The sequence below is a fragment of the Notothenia rossii genome, assembly GCF_949606895.1.
Source record: "Notothenia rossii genome assembly, chromosome: 11".
Taxonomy (NCBI): Eukaryota; Metazoa; Chordata; class Actinopteri; order Perciformes; family Nototheniidae; genus Notothenia; species Notothenia rossii.
In genome coordinates this window covers 57,369,321-57,389,433 of record NC_136910.1, presented here as the reverse complement: position 1 = coordinate 57,389,433, position 20,113 = coordinate 57,369,321, and the positions used below count along the sequence as shown (strand labels likewise).

Here is a 20,113-nt window from a genome sequence, read left to right as displayed (position 1 = left end):
AGTTAGATTGTTCCTTGTTTAATTGTATACTTTTAATAATTGTATAGTGCATAAAAAGTATTTTGAAAAATCCAGTTTATCCAGATTTTGATTTTAATAAAAATAATAATTTAACGATTTGAAAATTGGAAATAAATATAGAAAATAATTGACTTTATTTCATTTCATGGTTTGATTTCGCACGATATATTTGTAAATTCCTCTACATCTGGGAAATAAATTAAGAATTAAAAAGATTTAATTGTTTAAGTCTGAAAACTGTCTTTTTAATTTCCCAAAAATGAAAAAATGAAATGAACAAAAGCTGCATTTTTCGTACCAGAAATATAGTTTGCTCTTTCAAATCGCTGTGACCCTCTGCTGCCTCGTCATGCCACTGAATAAAGTGAAAGTAGAACTATATTTATTTGGTTGTGATGCTATATCAGTGGATGTTTTCTCTTGTTTTCTACCCCTTAAAGTTCTGGAAGATCTCTGCGGCGTCGAGCCAGGAGCTGAAGCACGACAGCCCTTTGTCTCGGATCTGTTTCCGTCCTTTTTCCGTGATCACGTCTCCGTTCTCCTTCACGATCACCAGCTTAGGAACCGCCGTGATCTTGTAGCGCTGCTTCAACTCACTGCAGAGAAAAGAGACACTAAGTCAAAACACCTGAGAACTGCAGCTTTACGCATTTTACTTTTTCAATAAAACATGTTATTATTGGTATAAAGTATACGTTGATATAAGGAAAACTTTGAGATACTTTGACTTTAATTTATGAATATTTTGCACTTTGTTATTAGGTAGGTAGGTAGGTAGGTAGGTAGGTAGGTAAGTAGATGAGTAGTTAGGTAGGTAGATAGGTAGGTAGGTGGATAAGTAGGTAGGTAGGTAGGTAGGTAGTTAGGTAGGTAGGTAGGTAGGTAGGTAGGTAGGTAGGTAGGTAGGTAGCTAGGTAGCTAGCCAGGTATAGGTAGGTAGGTAGGTAGGTATGTAGGTAGGTGAGTAGGTGAGTAGGTAGGTAAGTAGGTGGGTAGGTAGGTAAGTAGGTGAGCAGGTAGGTAGGTGGATAAGTAGGTAGGTAGTTAGGTAGGTAGGTAGGTAGGTAGGTAGGTAGGTAGGTAGGTAGGTAGGTAGGTAGGTAGGTAGGTAGCTAGGTAGCTAGCCAGGTATAGGTAGGTAGGTAGGTATGTAGGTAGGTGAGTAGGTGAGTAGGTAGGTAAGTAGGTGAGGAGGTAGGTAAGTAGGTGAGTAGGTAGGTAGGTGGATAGGTAGGTAGGTAGGTAGGTAGGTAGGTAGGTAGGTAGGTAGGTAGGTAGGTAGGTAGGTAGGTAGGTAGGTAACTAGCCAGGTATAGGTAGGTAGGTAGGTAGGTAGGTAGGTAGGTAGATAGGTAGGTAGCTAGGTAGCTAGGTAGCTAGGTAGCTAGCCAGGTATAGGTAGGTAGGTAGGTAGGTAGGTAGGTAGGTAGGTAGGTAGGTAGGTAGGTAGGTAGGTATTCAAGGTAGGTAGGTAGGTAGGTAGGTAGGTAGGTAGGTAGGTAGGTAGGTAGGTAGGTAGGTAGGTAGGTAGGTAGGTAGGTAGGTAGGTTGATATCTAAAAAAAAAACGTGGAGAGAAAATAAATATTTATAATCTCAGAAATAAAAATCATTGAACATCTCTCACTTCTTGTAGTCGTCCGTCCAGGGCAGAGCCAGCCAGTCTCCGTGCATGTCGTGGTAATACTCCACCATATCGTCCGCAGATTTATCAGAGGAGATGAAAACGATCTCAAACTGAGCAGCAGGCTCCCTCTCCTCCACCAGCTCCGTGTAGAAGTCACACAGGATGGGTGTGAAATCCCTACACGGCGGACACCACCCAGCAGAAAAGTAGATCCCCACCACTTTGTTCCTCAGAGCCTCCTCAGGATCCACGGTTTCCCCCTCTTTATTCAGGATGGTCCTCCCGGAAAACACCTCCACCATGTCTGCAGAAACACAGCTCCTCTCGTTATATATATATATATATATATATATATATACATGCAAGTGATTTTCTTGGGTGTTGCAAACATAAACAATATCTGGTTTACTTACTGCACATATGTTATATGTTATTGCATTCTATTTCAAATGAAGATTACTGCTTTATTATATTTTATATTTTATTCTTATTTTTTTGTAATGTTATTATAGTGTACTTAAAATTGTTCGCTATCTGTGTTTTTTTAAATCTTTGCTTTACTTGTATGTATGCACCACGACATCAAGTCAAATTCCTCGAACGTGTTAAGGCCCGGACACACCAGGCCAATTATCGGCATCGGTGGGCGTCAGGCCGACGATGAGCGTCGACACGCCCTACTCAGATTGGTGTGTCCCGCACCGTCGGGTCTTTTCAGCCGGGCCGACGCCTTTTCGGCCCGGCCCGGCTTTTGGCAGTCGGCCAAAGGCAGTCGGCAAAAGAAATCACTCTGATTGGCTGTTCAGCTAGCGAATCAGTGCAGGAGAAGCGAGACGGAAGTGACAAACTATTAAGAAGGCAAATCTGAGATTCCATTTATCTCCAGCTCTCGACACAGGTTGGGGAAAGCCCCGTGAGCTTCTCGCTGTAGAGTGAAAATGGAACGCACGCTATTTGTTGTTTGTTTATATCACGCAGTCTGTTCTTCTTCTCTCGGTTATCACGCAGTCTGTCTTCCGGTTGTTGCCTCTTTTGAATGACGAATACACACTACCGCCGCCTGCTGGTAAGGAGAGTTATTGCCACTCACGCATGCGCAGTTCATACGTGCTCGGCTGAAGTCTTTACGGTGTGTTCCAGTGCGACACATGGCCAAGACGCAGGAGAACACGCCAACGCAACAGTCGGCGTGTTCTCTGGTGACTGCTTGGTGTGTCAGGGCCTTTACGGAGCCTACGCACGGCGGCGTGCGTTGCCGCTTCAACGCTTCTGCACATTCACTTTGAATGGGGTGACGTCACGATTCGCCGAACTGCATTCTGGGAGCAAAGCGTAGAGTCTCTCGCGGTGCTCGCTGCAAAAGTAGAGCAATGTTCTACTTTTGCCACCTCGATGGAGGCGTCAGCCAATCGAATCATATGCCAGTACAAGCTCTAGCCAATCAAACCGCGTGCTTGTGTGTCTGGGGCGGGACATTCATGTGATTGGTTATTGGTCGAGTTTCAGCCCCCCCCGCCGGCAAGCGACAACGCAAGCCGCCGTTTGTAGGCTCCGTTACGGTACGGTACGCTGGGTACGTCCACACAGCAGCTGGGCGTGTCTGGCGCGTGACCAACGACCAATCACATTAATCTCCCGCCCCGGTTAGAGCTAGAGCTTGTACTGGCATATGATTTGATTGGCTGGCGCTTCCGTCGACGCTTGAAAAGTTGAACTTTTTTCTCAACTTTCGAAGCGAGCAACGGAGGCAAAGCAGAGGCAAAGCAGAGGCAAAGAGACGCGTGGGAACCACTGACAGCCAGGCATGATGGATAATCTGTGACGTTTCGCTCTCTCAAAAGTTGGGGCATTGCCAAATGAGCAGCTCTCATAGGAAAGAACGACACCCCGCCTCCATGGTTGAAACACGCAACGCTGCCGTGTGGACGGGCCGTTAACCTACCTGGTGATACATTTGTTTCTGATTCTAAACTACAATACTACAATATCTGTTTTTATTGATTATATTGTGTTGGTTTGTGCTATTTAGTTTTTTGTTTTGTGTACCTTTAAAAGGCGCTTTTATAAATAAAGTGTATTATTATTATTACAATAGGAAATAAGTTGAAATATAATATTTTTCAAGAATAAAACCAAGTATTTACACCAAATTTAAATATACAAAAAATACTAAAAAAATGAGTATAATGAAAATAATATTTGAATTTTTTTACAAATGTTTATAAAAAAACGATATTGTTTTCCTGAGATTTTTTTAAATGCATCTCTGAAAAACAAATGCCTGTTATTTTGAGATGAATAACTTAAACTTAAAAACAACTTGAAGGATAAAATATAATTAACTGACCCATTATCAAGGAATAAATATAGAAAATAAAAGGTTTAAATCATATTTATCCTGCTATATGTTTTTCGTGTTGAGATAATGACATAAATCAATTGTGATCATAAGAAAAAACAACACTTTAACTCATTAAAAACAGCCAAACACGGAGGAAAAAATGAGGAAATAAAATGCCATTATGACAAAATAAGAGGTTAACAGCAGTCACGACACATTTCAGTGTGTTTAGCTCATATTTCAGCGGAGGTGTGTGTGTGTGCGTCTCTTACCTTCCTGCGGTGTTTACCTGTCTGCAGGTAAGCTCCTTACAGCTGATCCGGGGTCTACTTTATCATCCATGTGTTCACGGGTCAGCTGTTCTAATGATAGTACTGCGCGTCTGCAACTTCCGGCAGCAAGCTTGGCGCATGCGCAGAGCAAACTAGCGATTTCTTAAAGAGGACACTACAGGTAAATGAGGTTAAGAACGATAGATATTAAACTTTGACAGGTAATTACGATAGACTGTAAATACAGGTAATTACTTATACCAAGAACGTATATTTGGGAAATTAAATGTGGTATGTTTTAATATAAAAACGGGGTAATATCTCGTTAAATCTGTGTTTAATGGGTATATATATATTTTATTTTTTTTAACTTTTTTTTAAACTTTTTAATGCTATTTTATTTCTATTTCAGAAATATTTTGGACTGTTTATTTTTCTTGTGTCTTCATTTCTCTAATGTACATTGTCTTGTTTTTGATGGTGCTGCAACGCAAACATTTCCCAAATTGGGATCAATAAAGTACTTCTTATCTATCTAAAAATAGATATATACCTGAACATCAGCAGGAGAGGAATCTTTAAAGTAGAGGCACTACATACTGATATACACCTGAACATCAGCAGGAGAGGACTCTTTAAAGTAGAGACACTACATACTGATATACACCTGAACATCAGCAGGAGAGGACTCTTTAAAGTAGAGACACTACATACTGATATACACCTGAACATCAGCAGGAGAGGACTCTTTAAAGTAGAGACACTACATACTGATATACACCTGAACATCAGCAGGAGAGGACTCTTTAAAGTAGAGACACTACATACTGATATACACCTGAACATCAGCAGGAGAGGACTCTTTAAAGTAGAGACACTACATACTGATATACACCTGAACACCAGCAGGAGAGGACTCTTTAAAGTAGAGACACTACATACTGATATACACCTGAACATCAGCAGGAGAGGAATCTTTAAAGTAGAGACACTACATACTGATATACACCTGAACATCAGCAGGAGAGGACTCTTTAAAGTAGAGACACTACATACTGATATACACCTGAACATCAGCAGGAGAGGACTCTTTAAAGTAGAGACACTACATACTGATATACACCTGAACACCAGCAGGAGAGGACTCTTTAAAGTAGAGACACTACATACTGATATATACCTGAACATCAGCAGGAGAGGACTCTTTAAAGTAGAGACACTACATACTGATATACACCTGAACATCAGCAGGAGAGGACTCTTTAAAGTAGAGACACTACATACTGATACACACCTGAACATCAGCAGGAGAGGACTCTTTAAAGTAGAGGCACTACATACTGATATACACTTGAACATCAGCAGGAGAGGACTCTTTAAAGTAGAGACACTACATACTGATATACACCTGAACATCAGCAGGAGAGGACTCTTTAAAGTAGAGACACTACACACTGATATACACCTGAACATCAGCAGGAGAGGACTCTTTAAAGTAGAGACACTACATACTGATATACACCTGAACATCAGCAGGAGAGGACTCTTTAATGTAGAGACACTACATACTGATATACACCTGAACATCATCAGGAGAGGACTCTTTAAAGTAGAGACACTACATACTGATATACACCTGAACATCAGCAGGAGAGGACTCTTTAAAGTAGAGACACTACATACTGATATACACCTGCACATCAGCAGGAGAGGACTCTTTAAAGTAGAGACACTACATACTGATATACACCTGAACACCAGCAGGAGAGGACTCTTTAAAGTAGAGACACTACATACTGATATACACCTGAACATCAGCGGGAGAGGACTCTTTAAAGTAGAGACACTACATACTGATATACACCTGAACATCAGCAGGAGAGGACTCTTTAAAGTAGAGACACTACATACTGATGTACACCTGAACATCAGCAGGAGAGGACTCTTTAAAGTAGAGACACTACACACTGATATACACCTGAACATCAGCAGGAGAGGACTCTTTAAAGTAGAGACAGAAATGCTGTAACGTCAGAAGTAAGTAAAGAAGGTATTTAGAGGTCACTGTGCTTCCTTATCTCCTTGTTTCCTCGTTGGAGGTTGTTTGGAAAGAGACACTTCCTCTCTTCCTGCTTCCTTTTCTTTCTGTGCACTCAGCTCCGGTGTGGAAAGACTGAACGGGACGTCCTTTCCTTTTCTTTCATTTTTTACAAAGAACAACTCTCTCACTCTGCCCTAAAACATCTCCAGCAACATGACCTCGAATTCCAATGTATCCAACATGAGACGCCTCGTGGAGCAACTGAAGCTGGAGGCGAGCGTGGAGAGAATCAAGGTACAGACGGAGAAAAGAGTTTACTTTGGGTTTTCTTAACTTAACCTAATTTACACTGTATCGATTCAACACTTCGTTTGTTTCTGCTTTTATTTTATACAATATATTCCTTTTTTCCCCATTTTCTTATCTTCTTACAGCCCTATTTTCCCTATTTTGTTATATTTCCATTTTTCATTTTCCATTTCTCAATTCTGTTGCATATTATTTATCAATTAAACAGTTAAAAATACATTTACCTAATACAACAAGAGTCAAATGTGTTTTTTGCACTAAATAATTCTTAGTAATCTGTCGTTTTGTCTGCAAATTAATTGTTTTTTTTTGGTAAAAATGTCTTTTAGTTTTTAGTTTTTAATCCTGTCTTTCACAAAACATTTATTGCATACAAAACATGCAAATTGCTTATAAAATATAACACTTCTTATATATTAAACCACCTGATATTACAAGCAGAGCCGAACCAATTACAGACAATTATTTGGAAACTTTTTTAATTGTTAAGGGCTTTTTTTATTTCTTATTTTTTATACTTCGGACTTTCTTTATTGGAAGTTCCCAACAAGCGATTCAGACATGCTTGGTGTCGATGGATTCGTCTGATCTTCTTGCTTCATAAGATATCAGGATTTCAAAAGTACTTGAGAACACTTTCATGATCAATCATTATACAACATATCATATATATTATTCTGAAACGGACCAATCTGCAAAATGACTACTTTTACTGTCTCTACTTTCACTATATTTTGATGAGAATACTTTTATACTTTCACTTGAGGAACATTTTGAAAGCAGGACTTTTACTGTAACAGAGTATTCCTACACTCTGGTACTTCTACTTTTACTCAAGAACAAGATCTGAGTACTTCTACTTTTACTCAAGTACAAGATCTGAGTACTTCTTCTTTTACTAAGTAGATCTGAGTACTTATTAGTACTAAATTACCAAAATGTAAGAAGTAGAAAGTACAGGTATTTGTGTTCAACATGTAAGAAGTAGAAAGTACAGGTATTTGTGTTCAACATGTAAGAAGTAGAAAGTACAGGTATTTGAGTTCAACATGTAAGAAGTAGAAAGTACAGGTATTTGTGTTCAACATGTAAGAAGTAGAAAGTACAGGTATTTGTGTTCAACATGTAAGAAGTAGAAAGTACAGGTATTTGAGTTCAACATGTAAGAAGTAGAAAGTACAGGTATTTGTGTTCAACATGTAAGAAGTAGAAAGTACAGGTATTTGTGTTCAACATGTAAGAAGTAGAAAGTACAGGTATTTGAGTTCAAAATGTGAGAAGTAGAAAGTATAGGTATTTGTGTTCAACATGTGAGAAGTAGAAAGTACAGGTATTTGTGTTCAAAATGTGAGAAGTAGAAAGTATAGGTATTTGTGTTCAACATGTGAGAAGTAGAAAGTACAGGTATTTGTGTTCAAAATGTGAGAAGTAGAAAGTATAGGTATTTGTGTTCAACATGTGAGAAGTAGAAAGTACAGGTATTTGTGTTCAACATGTGAGAAGTAGAAAGTATAGGTATTTATGTTCAACATGTAAGAAGTAGAAAGTACAGGTATTTGTGTTCAACATGTAAGAAGTAGAAAGTACAGGTATTTGTGTTCAAAATGTAAGAAGTAGAAAGTACAGGTATTTGAGTTCAACATGTAAGAAGTAGAAAGTACAGGTATTTGAGTTCAACATGTAAGAAGTAGAAAGTACAGGTATTTATGTTCAACATGTAAGAAGTAGAAAGTACAGGTATTTGTGTTCAACATGTAAGAAGTAGAAAGTACAGGTATTTGTGTTCAACATGTAAGAAGTAGAAAGTACAGGTATTTGAGTTCAAAATGTGAGAAGTAGAAAGTATAGGTATTTGTGTTCAACATGTGAGAAGTAGAAAGTACAGGTATTTGAGTTCAACATGTAAGAAGTAGAAAGTACAGGTATTTGTGTTCAAAATGTGAGAAGTAGAAAGTATAGGTATTTGTGTTCAACATGTGAGAAGTAGAAAGTACAGGTATTTGTGTTCAACATGTGAGAAGTAGAAAGTATAGGTATTTATGTTCAACATGTAAGAAGTAGAAAGTACAGGTATTTGTGTTCAACATGTAAGAAGTAGAAAGTACAGGTATTTGAGTTCAACATGTGAGAAGTAGAAAGTATAGGTATTTATGTTCAACATGTAAGAAGTAGAAAGTATAGGTATTTATGTTCAACATGTAAGAAGTAGAAAGTACAGGTATTTGTGTTCAAAATGTAAGAAGTAGAAAGTACAGGTATTTGAGTTCAACATGTAAGAAGTAGAAAGTACAGGTATTTGTGTTCAACATGTAAGAAGTAGAAAGTACAGGTATTTGTGTTCAACATGTAAGAAGTAGAAAGTACAGGTATTTGTGTTCAACATGTAAGAAGTAGAAAGTACAGGTATTTGTGTTCAACATGTAAGAAGTAGAAAGTACAGGTATTTGTGTTCAACATGTAAGAAGTAGAAAGTACAGGTATTTGTGTTCAACAGGTAAGAAGTAGAAAGTACAGGTATTTGAGTTCAAAATGTAAGAAGTAGAAAGTACAGGTATTTGAGTTCAACATGTAAGAAGTAGAAAGTACAGGTATTTGTGTTCAACATGTAAGAAGTAGAAAGTACAGGTATTTGTGTTCAACATGTAAGAAGTAGAAAGTACAGGTATTTGGGTTCAACATGTAAGAAGTAGAAAGTACAGGTATTTGTGTTCAACATGTAAGAAGTCAAAGTAAAAAGTTGTCAGAAAAATAAGTAGTGGAGTAAAGTACTGATACAAGAAAAATGTCCTTAAGTTCAGTAACAAAGTATTTGTACTCCACTTCTTCCCACCTCTGGATATCAGAATTTAAAAGTACTTGTATATTTGTTGTGTATTTGTGTAGGTGTCGCAGGCGGCTGCGGAGCTGCAACAGTTTTGTCTGCAGAACGCATCTAAAGACGCGCTTCTGGTCGGGGTCCCCACGGGGAGCAACCCCTTCAGAGAGCCTCGATCCTGCACCGTGGTGTGAAGACAACTCAGTGAGTTATATTGAGTTCGAGAAATGTCACCGGCTTGAGCTTCAAAACACGATCCATGTATCTGTGATCCTCTCCAGAATGGAAGGAGTCATCACATACAGAGCATCAACTAGTTCCTGAACAGTGTCCTTCACATGCTGATATCCAAGAGAGGGAGTCACACAGTCTCAAGATGGAGGAATAGAAAGCAGTATTCAATGTTTACTTCAGATTAGCTCCACGTCAGAAATGATCATGCTTGTCATATGTCTCTCTCCATAGAGGCTGAATCATCATGTTAATCACATAGCTATCATATGCCTCAAACAGTCCTGATGCTCTCCTAGGTAATCACACATCCTGTCATGTTCTCAGCTACAGTTGGGATACCTTTGATATCATGTTACTCTGATGTTGGAAGAGGACATTCAGTATTTTCCCAACATATTGCTTTCATTTGAGGTAATGCGTATTGTTTATAAAGCAGAATTTAAAATGAGGAATTCCAATAATGGTCTTTATTTTTTGCAGGCGAGGACGAGGAACTTGCAGAAGAGGATCATTTTGTTTTGTTTGTTACATTTATGATGAAAAACTATTAATTGTTCAAATAAATGCCTTGTTTTATTTCATTACTGTTTGCATGTTTGCTTCATTCAAAAATCTTATTGTAAAATAATAATAATTTTCCGCAATAATATTAATTAATCAAATTTAAATAATAATAATAAATAATAGATGAGAAATGACAATAAATAAATAATAATAATAAATAATAATAATAATAATAATAATAATAAATAATAAATAATAAATAATAATAATAATAATAATAGTAATAATAATAATAAATAATAAATAATAAATTATACCTAATACCTAATAAATAATAATAAATAATAATAATAATAATAATACATAATAATAATAAATAATAATAAATAATAAATAATAATAAATAATAATAAATAATAATAAATAATAATAAATAATAATAATGTAAAAATTATAAAACACTTTTAGTTTATTTAGGAAGTTTTAAGTGCTCATCCAAATCAACTGACATTAAGTGCAATTATCCACAAACAATCACAGCTTTTTAGAGTGCTAATGCATTGTAATGCTGCAGTATAGAGTAGAGTCAACAGGGATTATCTGTGTGTTTTAAAGGGCGGCACAAATCACGCCGAGGAACCTCTGGGCTTCCTGACTCTCAGTCTAAATTAGTAGAGAGGAAACGAGGATCTTCCTGTTCAAAACTGCACAGACTTTCTGCTCAGAGTCTCAGGACCCAAGGTTACTTTGCAGAAAAATGCTTTATTGTCCGGCAAAACAAGGCCCAAAAAAACTAAACTCTTTCAACATCAAGGATCTGACAACAAGCGGAACGTAAATACCAGCAAGACTAATTACTAGGTAAACAGAATCAGGAGGGAAACACACAGGAAGCGACAGCAGTGGGCGAACACCTTTCAAAATAAGGAACACAGACCGATTGTGACAGTGCCTCCCAGCTTTTATAGATTTTAGACTTTAATCAAGAGCTAAAGGCGATGTTAGATCCCAGAAATAAAACATGAATCACCAGACAATGGGATGGGATATCATGCAGCGTGCTTTAGGGTCTATTTAAGTGTCTTAAATGTCCCGTTTCATGGCCATTTCTACTGATCATAATTCCATCGTTGAGGTCTACTCAAATAAATGTATATTGTGCAATTTTCCAAACTCACATTGGTTTCTCATACAGCATCTCTGTATAGTATGTGTATTCACTCTCTGTCCTACACGGCTTGTTGGAGCTCCTGCCCCCCCTCTGCGAGACAGCGAAACCCAGCCCGAACACACACACACACACCCGCAGCCTGGCTGGGAGTTTGTGTGTGTGCCCAGGCTGAGTTCCGCGGTGTCTCGCTGTGTCGCTGACCCCACACCAGTGAGCCAGCTCACAGTGTCCCGCTCCTCGCAGCAGCGAGCCTCGCAACGTCCCGCCCAGTGTGTGTGTGTGTGTGTGTGTATGTGTGTGAGGAAGTCCGCGGATTGGTCCAAACGTAACGGCTCTGCGGATGTAAGGGCTCCGCGGACGTAACGCAACTAATGGACCCATCTGCGGAGTCGTTACGTTATCACTATACCCGAAATACGTCACTATACCCAGCAAGTAAACAATGGAAAAAGAGAAATGTCCAACGAGGCGTTCAGGGGCAGCATAGACAGGTCTTCTCTGTGTTAGAGTTTTACTCGCTACAGGGTGTACTTTGAGGGTTTGTGACTCTGCAGACCGTTTACATGCAGAAAAAGCTACATAACACACAAGGGGACGGGTAAGCATGACATGGGACCTTTAACTCATGTCTATATTTGTATTTAATTTATTTTAAATCTGTATAAAATCCAATGTAAATATGTGTAAATGATGAAAGAATCAGTCTCTGGCCATAATGAGGCGCCTTCCACTTTGTCTCACTTCCTTTTCCTCCCAGTAGCCTACAATGTTTTCTGGGCGAGTCTCAAAACCCACTGTGATGCCTCCTTTCCTAACAGCTGCATCCTCCTCTACACTGAAAAAAAAGGGAAAGTGGGGTTGTTCAATTTGCAAATATGCAGTTAATATATGAGACATAACTCGTCGAAACATGAATCAATCATGGAGAACTATTTTAATCTTGAGGGCCGTACGTTCTATAAGTCTCAATCATGTTAAGAAATAAGAAAAAAGTTATGTTTATCTCTGTAACTCCGCCCACTGAGCACATACGTCAGCAGCTTGCTCTGGAGCCGATTACTCAGCTTCTAATTATTATTTACAAATATTTTATTCATAAATGAATATGGTCGGACTCAAACCCGTACTTTAATAGTTTCATAATTGAACCTGAACAATATGGCACTTTAATGGACAAGATGTAAAGCAAAAAATATATATATTTATTTTTAAAAATGTGAAGCTTTTTCTTTTTTAAAGAAAGGAGGGGGGGGGGGAGGGGTTCTACCATATTTTTTCTTCCCGCATCGGAGGAGTAAGCTGGTTCTGTCCCGAGAACATCTCTACAAGGTAAAAGTTATTTAAAGTTATTTAATGTCATCAAATGTTCGTCATAGTTACAGGTTATCACAAGACGCATTGTTTGCAAAAAGCAGAGTTGACATTTGCCGTTACAACGAGCAACGTAAATACAGCTGACAATTTGTAAACATTGTCATTCACTGGCAGTGTTGGGTGTAACGCGTTACAAAAGTAACGAAGTTACAGTAATATATTACTTTTTGCTGTAACGAAGTAATGTAACGCATTACTAATGAAATGTGGGTAATATATTACCCGTTACAATGCTCAGTAACGCAGTTACAACACATTTTAACCCGAAATTAAATGGTGTTTTGTTTTTTAAGAATGTAGCCTACTAACATAGCGAGACATTGCGACACCGGACAAATTGTGCGGGTAGATTAGTAAACCTGGTGTTTACCCTTCAGGCTTCGCGTTGAGATCTTCGGGGAAGTTGAACGTTATGCAACCATTCAAAAAAGAGAACGTAGCGAAAAATACTAACAACAAATTGCGTCAGGTGCGCGTGACCTGCTCCGCTGCGCGTGCATCATTTCCAAAGTGCTTCCACAGCAGTGATACACATCTGATCTGTGGATAATCATTTATACGAAAATGGTTAAAGCAACCATCACTAAACGCCAGCAACACTGCATCTACTGCAGACAGTAGCAACAGGTCAGATGCGGACATCACGCTACCCTCCGTTGTGGACACTAGCTTACTCCCGCCTGACTCGCCGGGCCCAGAGCAGCAGTCTTCGTCGCCCGAAACTACGCCGCCCCTCTGCGGCCCGCAGGTGCCAGGTATATCGAAACAACTACCCGCCTGTACAGTGGGGTAAGGCGGTCATTTTGCAGCTTGTGGTATAAAAATAGACAATGGCTAGAATATTCATGTGAAAATAGTACCATATTCTGACATGCCTGTACAAATGTTGGGTCAAAAATAATGCATACAATAGCACAGATGCCTTCACCACGAATGGCTACAAAAATATCTCATATCCCAAGCTTATTATAAACGAGCTGATGTTGCAGCTGAAATGTTCTCCAGGTCACAAAGTCAACCTCAAATGATGATGTGATACCAGTTTTCAAGAGCAGTAAATATTCTCTTCCCAGCGTATATGATGGGAGCAAGGTGATGATGTAGTAGGCTACATGGTTTTAATAATACTTTTGCCTTTCAATGTTTGCCATTTCAAATCATTAGCATGGTTTAAATCATATTTGCCCTCATTTACAATATGTTAACCTTCATTATAGTCCTTGACAGCGGTCTGTAGGCTACTGCTGTATTAACAACGTGTCACATGTTAAGAATTTACAATCAGAATCGAGTATTCAACTAAGCCCTGTAATACAAGTTGTTAGTAGCCTTAAGGGCCTACACAGTTGTTATGCTATACCACATTGCCCTTCACTGGATGCATAATGAGCTGCACTAAACTACATTTTAGCTTTTAAAATACCTAGCTATTCTTTTGCGGTTATTTTGGGGAAAGTAACTAAAAAGTAACTAAAGTAGTGTAACTCATTACATTTCAGAGACAGTAATATTGTAATGTAACTTATTACTTTCAAAAGAGAGTAATAAGTAATATGTAATATATTACATTTTGGAAGTAACTTGCCCAACACTGTTCACTGGTGTTAGCTAGGATAAAGCCATGAAAATCATAAGGTGAGTTTATATTGATTGACTTGTGTTTAGCATGTTTTTATACTGTGAGTATTTGTAGAGCGTAAGTCCGACAGTTGCTTGATTCACAATATTTAAAACTATGAACCTTGCCCAAAGTTATGCTCATTAAACCGAGCTCAGTGGGGAGGGGGGAGTCATAGCTGATGGATGAGCTTGCGGCATGTTTGCATGTCTATAGGCTACGTCTTGTTTTAAATGATTGTTTCATGTCTGCTGTCAGGCGCTGTAGAACTTTACTGCGTCGGTCCGCTCTGCATCTCTACTCTTGTGCCGACTTTTAATTAATTAATTAATTATTAAAGATACAATATTGTCTGTTGGACCGCAGTGTTTTCCCTAAAAAACTGTGTTTATGTCTCTGCTTTGATCGGCTCTGTGTTCATGTAAATACCGTAAATACACACAGATCAAAACAGATCAAACCAGAGGTCACAATATTGTGTGTGGGGGTGTGTCCCGGAAAGCGACACTTGATACTGGAAAGTGGAGGATATTAATGATTGTGTTACATTTTAGCAGCGGTGCACATGTATGAATATGGGGGACATGCCGGACAGATCTTTAAGTAAGGGTTACCCACCCGCTTTGAAATGAACTTATCTTCCATATTTGCCGCACACTTGTGTTTACGGAAGTTGAGATGTTTCTCGGTTGTGATTGGTTGTTCCTCGTCACATGACGAGCGGTGCGCGCTGCTGCAGTGCACGTCTCGCTGATGTGTATGGCTCCGTACAAAGTTGTACTCATTGCATTAGTATAGGCTACTGTAGCTTTTTACACTGGAGGCGCCCATCTCGGCCGAAGTCGGTTCATATTAGCCTAAAGGTAAATGGTAAATGTCGCCTTTAAGGAGCAGAGCATTTTTGTTTTATTTGTATCTGAATAATGAAATTATTTCAAATATATTTTTCTGTGATAGGTAATTGGTGTGGAGAAGATTTACCTCAGCCTTGCTTTGAACATTGTTCCAAAGGCTCTGTAGTAAATGGTGAGTATTCAAATGTTTTGTGTGATTTACTTGACTAACTTAAACCTGATCTTTAACTAATTGAAAACTGGTATTAGTCTGACAATTTCTGAATATTTATTCATAACATTTACATACTGCAAACATTGCAGGGATATACACATTTTCTGATTTATTAGGCAAAAGTTATTCAGAAAGTGAGAGGCAAAAGCCAAACATTCTGTGATAAAGCCTCCTTCACAAAGTGATCATGTTTTGTTTGTTGAAATGGCTATAAGGGTGTTTCTTATATGTAGTCTTACATTACAGTAATACTTATTTTAAGTCGCTTTGGAAAAAAACGTAAACTAATTTAAATGTAATGTAGTCTAACCTGGTTGTTCGTACTTGATTTTGGGTACACCCTGATAATAAAGAGTTACAATAAGCTAGCCTTGAAGTAACAAATGCATGGACTAGTTTCTCTGCAGCATTTTGAGGCAAGATAGGCCTGGTATGTGATTTTGTAAATACATTTAGCACACAACTACAATCATAACATCATTAGAAAATGAAATGATTTCATGATTTTTATGACTGTGATATTTTGTTTTCTTTGATAAATGCGGAGTTTAAGCGTATAACAACCCTGCCCCTCCAATCAAGATTTCTCTCTCAGCTGGATGTGCTATCTGACAAACTTCTGAAGGTTTTTGAGAAGAGAGGAGGACAGATAGGCCAGCGTCTGAACTGTATTATGTCAAACATGACTCAAGTAAAAATTCACTTTAAGGAAATTATACATCGAGTCAATAGTGTACACATTTCATTGAGCAAAACAGATTCTTTCTTTTCTTATTCCCCTTCACTTAGGTTGATGATGTCGATTTAGACCGGGAATGTCTTCTCAAGGGGCTGTGTGTGTACCTCAATGAGAGAGTTTATGGTCAGTAGAAGTAATATTTGACCTTTTGATTTTTTTGTTGGGCTTTAAAATATGTATTTATTGAAACACCACATCGTATATAGCCTAAAGTATGTGAACATCCCTGTTTTTTGTTTAATAGCCAGACTACACTGAAAAGCTAGAGGGCTTTTTAATTTAAAACGGATACAGGAAATGAAACTTTTGTTATCAGGTCAGACAAGAGTATATCAGATAACAAGGAGGCTTAAAAGTACAGAAATCTGACCAAATGTACTTGTTAAACACAGGGACTTAGTAATGGGTATATATATGTATTGATTTGTTAGATCTCACTCTGTTCCCTTTGTGACTGTGCACTCTGCAGGCAGAAGATGAAGACGTCATTCTGCGGTCCATTCAGGGGATTACAGTGGGACTTTCACCTCTCCTTCATCTCAAAAACCCTTGAAACAGTGGTTGCCGACCAACTTCAATAACACCTGGACAAAAACAACCTTCATGAACCTTTCCAATCGGGTTTCCGCTCCAAGCATAGCACCGAAACAGCGCTGGTAAAAATCACCAACGACCTCCTCCGTGCAGCTGACTCTGGACTGCTCACCATCCTAATCCTCCTTGACCTCACAGCTGCCTTTGACACCATCTCGCACCCACTGCTTATCAAACGTTTGGCAGACATTGGGATCACTGGTACTGCACTCTCATGGTTTTCATCCTACCTCAGAGACAGAAAACAATATGTCCGTCTCAGCACCCACCGGTCAAGCTGCTCCACTGTCTCACATGGTGTTCCTCAGGGGTTAGTATTGGGTCCACTCCTATTTGTTATCTAACTACTCCCCCGTGGCATTATCCTCCATCATCATAATGTCCATTTCCACTGTTACCCTGATGATACCCAGGTCTACATTTCCAGCGAACCCAACACTGCCCTCCCCCCAACCTCTCTCACCAACCGCCTCCAGGACATCAGGAGCTGGATGAGCAGGAACTTCCTAAAACTCAACGGCAGCAAAACCGAAGCCCTGCTGGTTGGCACCAAAACCACCCTCTCCAAAACCTCATCCTCCCCTGCCTCCAACCTCATCATTGATGGCTACTCCATCCCCTTCTCTGGCCAAGTTAAGAGCCTCGGTGTCATCCTGGACAGCTCTCTCTCATTTTCACCTCACATAAATAACATCTCCCGGACTGCCTTCTTCCATATACGCAACATCTCCAGACTCCGCCCCTCCCTTTCTCAATCAAACACTGAAGTCCTGGTCAATGCATTTGTCACGTTCCGCATCGACTACTGTAACGCCATCCTCTCAGGCATACCCACCCAGCTCATCAATAAACTACAAATCATACAGAACTCTGCAGCCCGGATCATCACCGGCACCGAGGCCTCAGAACACATCACCCCCATCCTCATCCAACTCCACTGGCTCCCTGTTCAATCTCGTATCAACTTCAAAAACCTACTGCTCACTTAGAAAGCCCTACATAACCTGCCCCCCCCCCCTATCTGGCTGACCTTCTTCAGGAGTACACCCCCTCTTGCTTCCTCCGCTCCTCCTCTGCTGACCGTCCCCACGCCTCGTCACCATGGGTGCTCGGGCTTTTAGCTGCACTGCTCCCAGACTCTGGAACTCCCTCCCCCCACACATCCGACAGTCAGACACAATCACCATATTCAAATCCCAATTAAAAACCCACCTGTTCAAATCTGCCTACTCACTGTAGTGCTCCCCATTATATGTTTCATTTGTGTCCACTTGACTGTCTCCTCCATGATTTCCTGTTTGTGTTTTTATCATGTTCTGTTGCCTATTAGCGTTTTCTTTCTTTTCTTTTTTAAAATTGTACGGTGTAATGAAAGCCGCATAAAAATAAAATGTATTATTATTATTACTTTATGTTGTCAAACACAATTCCACCATGAGGCCAGAGGACATTGGGATTGTCCTGGAAGGCCAACAGGTAGCCTACTAACTGATGTGGACAACATTGCATTAGCTGCTACCATGCTGTTTGGAATAATGTATGCAATGAACCTGAACGACCCCCCTAAACTGAAGTACACGTTCGAAGTGCTCCAGCAAATGTTAATGGAGCTAGACGGCAACATGCTCTCCAAGAAAGCCCAAGCGTTTAAAAACAAACCATTTGAGTGAGCTGTTGCCATGGACCATTGTGCACTTTTACAGCATTCATACTGGACTTTCATCGATACAACTGTCTTGCACTTCCTTTGCTCATGCTTTTTGCTGTATTGATTTACATGTTTCAGAAATGTGTGTTTTTCCTGGGGTCATGTGTTTTCAGAATGTACCACTTGTCATGTATTTTCAGAATGTACTAATTGCGCTACTTCAAAATGTCAGTTCTTGTTTTTATTGGTAATACTTTCTTTAGTGCATATGTGGTGAGAAACCAGGCCATTATTATACTTCCAGGTATTTTTCCAAAGCAATGCCATTGCTTTTTTGTATTAAAGTGCCCTTTCATATTAGCAGGGTACTATTCAAATAATGGATTTGCAAGAGCATTTCCTTTTTTTCGGCTAGTCGTTGACATTTTCTGTTAATTGTTTACTATGAATGAGTTACAAAAATAAGCCTTTCTTTGCCATTTGGCCCAATAAACCTTTCTTTTGGTCGGGAGAATAGTTTCCTTTAAGCTTGCTTGCTGTGTTCTAACACAATAATGTATCTGTACATGCATCACAAACATTTTCTATTTCTTCTATTTCTTTATTTTCAATGTATTTGTTAATTCTCCTGGGGCTGCATGATGGAGAAACCAAAAGCTCATCTGGATGTGTGGTGGTTGTTAATATTCTTTTATTTTTTGAGAAAAATACATGAATTTTGTTCAAAGAAATGTGTTTGTCTTTATTCACTTTGTTTTAAAATGTTATGATACATGCTGTAGATATAAGAGATTAGGATGGATCCTGTAGAAGAATGTACGACATGCCTCTATTCACATGAAATAAATAATCTTATGTTCCCCTTGAGCACTAGGTAGATTAAACAGAAAACTATAGCATGTAGTTTAAACAAAACATTCATGTGGCTCTGTACAAATGAAATATACTGAGTATATTAAAAGCCTAAAATGAACATAAAAAAGTCATGTTGGTTAAACATAGGGTAAATGAATATACCTAATGTTAAAGGAAATATTTACATATAACAATAACATAACAATTTCATGTTTCTTTGACATAACATAGTTGTGTGTCTTTAACATAATGGAATAGTTTTGAGCACACATGATTTTAATATGCGCAACCGATGTCCATATTAAAATCATGTGAATCCAACAGCCTTGTTTTTTTCAGTGTAGAACACTTGTTGCAGGTGCAAGGATTTGAAATAAGTGCACGAAAAACTCTCTTTGAGACAGAATCTAGAAAGAAATGTGATTATATTATTCTGAAATGGACCAATCTGCACAATGACTACTTTTACTGTCGCTACTTTCACTATATTTTGATGAGAATACTTTTCTACTTTTACTTGAGTAACATTTTGAGTGCAGGACTTTTACTGTAACAGAGTATTCCTACACTCTGGTACTTCTACTTTTACTCAAGTACAAGATCTGAGTACCTCTACTTTTACTCAAGTACAAGATCTGAGTACTTCTACTTTTACTCAAGTACAAGACCTGAGTACAGTGGCGTATTTATTTTTGAAATATTGTTTAAAATATTTTTTTATTGGGGCCCCAATGGCATTGACCGGTTCACGCATTCTTCAAAGTAACCAAGCAACCTAAATTAATTTGTAATTTGTCTGTCCAATGACCTTGCTCCATTTCATGTCATGTGATACCTTGCGTGACGAGCGAACCGTTTAATCAACCTGTACTGTACTGTAGCT

At 38.8% G+C, this 20,113-nt stretch overlaps 2 protein-coding genes and 1 long non-coding RNA gene across 5 annotated transcripts in view; 2 read left to right on the top strand and 1 right to left on the bottom strand.

Moving 5' to 3' along the window:
- nxnl2 (nucleoredoxin like 2) overlaps window positions 1-4,381 on the bottom strand; it is a 4,740-nt gene extending 359 nt beyond the window's left edge. The window contains exons 1-3 of the mRNA XM_079660013.1: window positions 4,261-4,381; window positions 1,648-1,951; window positions 1-617 (exon numbers count right to left, since the gene is read on the bottom strand). The exon at window positions 1-617 is cut by the window's left edge and continues 359 nt beyond it. Of these exons, the coding sequence (XP_079516139.1) occupies window positions 449-617; window positions 1,648-1,949 (471 nt within the window). The 5' untranslated portion in view covers window positions 1,950-1,951; window positions 4,261-4,381 and the 3' untranslated portion in view covers window positions 1-448. The remainder of the gene's footprint in view (window positions 618-1,647; window positions 1,952-4,260) is intronic.
- A 2,037-nt stretch (window positions 4,382-6,418) lies between these two features.
- Window positions 6,419-10,240, top strand: gng10 (guanine nucleotide binding protein (G protein), gamma 10). The gene is made up of 3 exons (XM_079659008.1): window positions 6,419-6,595; window positions 9,494-9,629; window positions 10,140-10,240. Exons 1-2 carry the CDS (start codon window positions 6,515-6,517, stop codon window positions 9,617-9,619), a joined length of 207 nt encoding a protein of 68 aa, XP_079515134.1. The 5' UTR covers window positions 6,419-6,514; the 3' UTR covers window positions 9,620-9,629; window positions 10,140-10,240.
- Window positions 10,241-12,590: 2,350 nt separating this feature from the next.
- On the top strand, window positions 12,591-19,369 carry LOC307025081. Of its 3 annotated transcripts, none has more exons than XR_013804060.1 (5): window positions 12,591-12,663; window positions 15,284-15,352; window positions 15,977-16,085; window positions 16,184-16,256; window positions 16,603-19,369. It is a non-coding gene; the product is annotated as an uncharacterized lncRNA (long non-coding RNA). The 3 variants fall into 3 exon arrangements; XR_013804061.1 differs by having other exon boundaries at window positions 15,942-16,085; XR_013804062.1 differs by lacking the exons at window positions 12,591-12,663; window positions 15,284-15,352 and having other exon boundaries at window positions 15,579-16,085; window positions 16,603-19,368.
- The last annotated feature ends 744 nt before the right edge of the window (window positions 19,370-20,113 follow it).

Excerpts from the sequence above, each read along its gene's own strand:
- gng10 (XM_079659008.1), top strand. The coding sequence starts at position 6,515 with ATGACCTCGAATTCCAATGTATCCAACATGAGACGCCTCGTGGAGCAA. Across the intron at positions 6,596-9,493 it reads CGAGCGTGGAGAGAATCAAG|GTGTCGCAGGCGGCTGCGGA; the intron begins GTACAGACGGAG and ends GTATTTGTGTAG.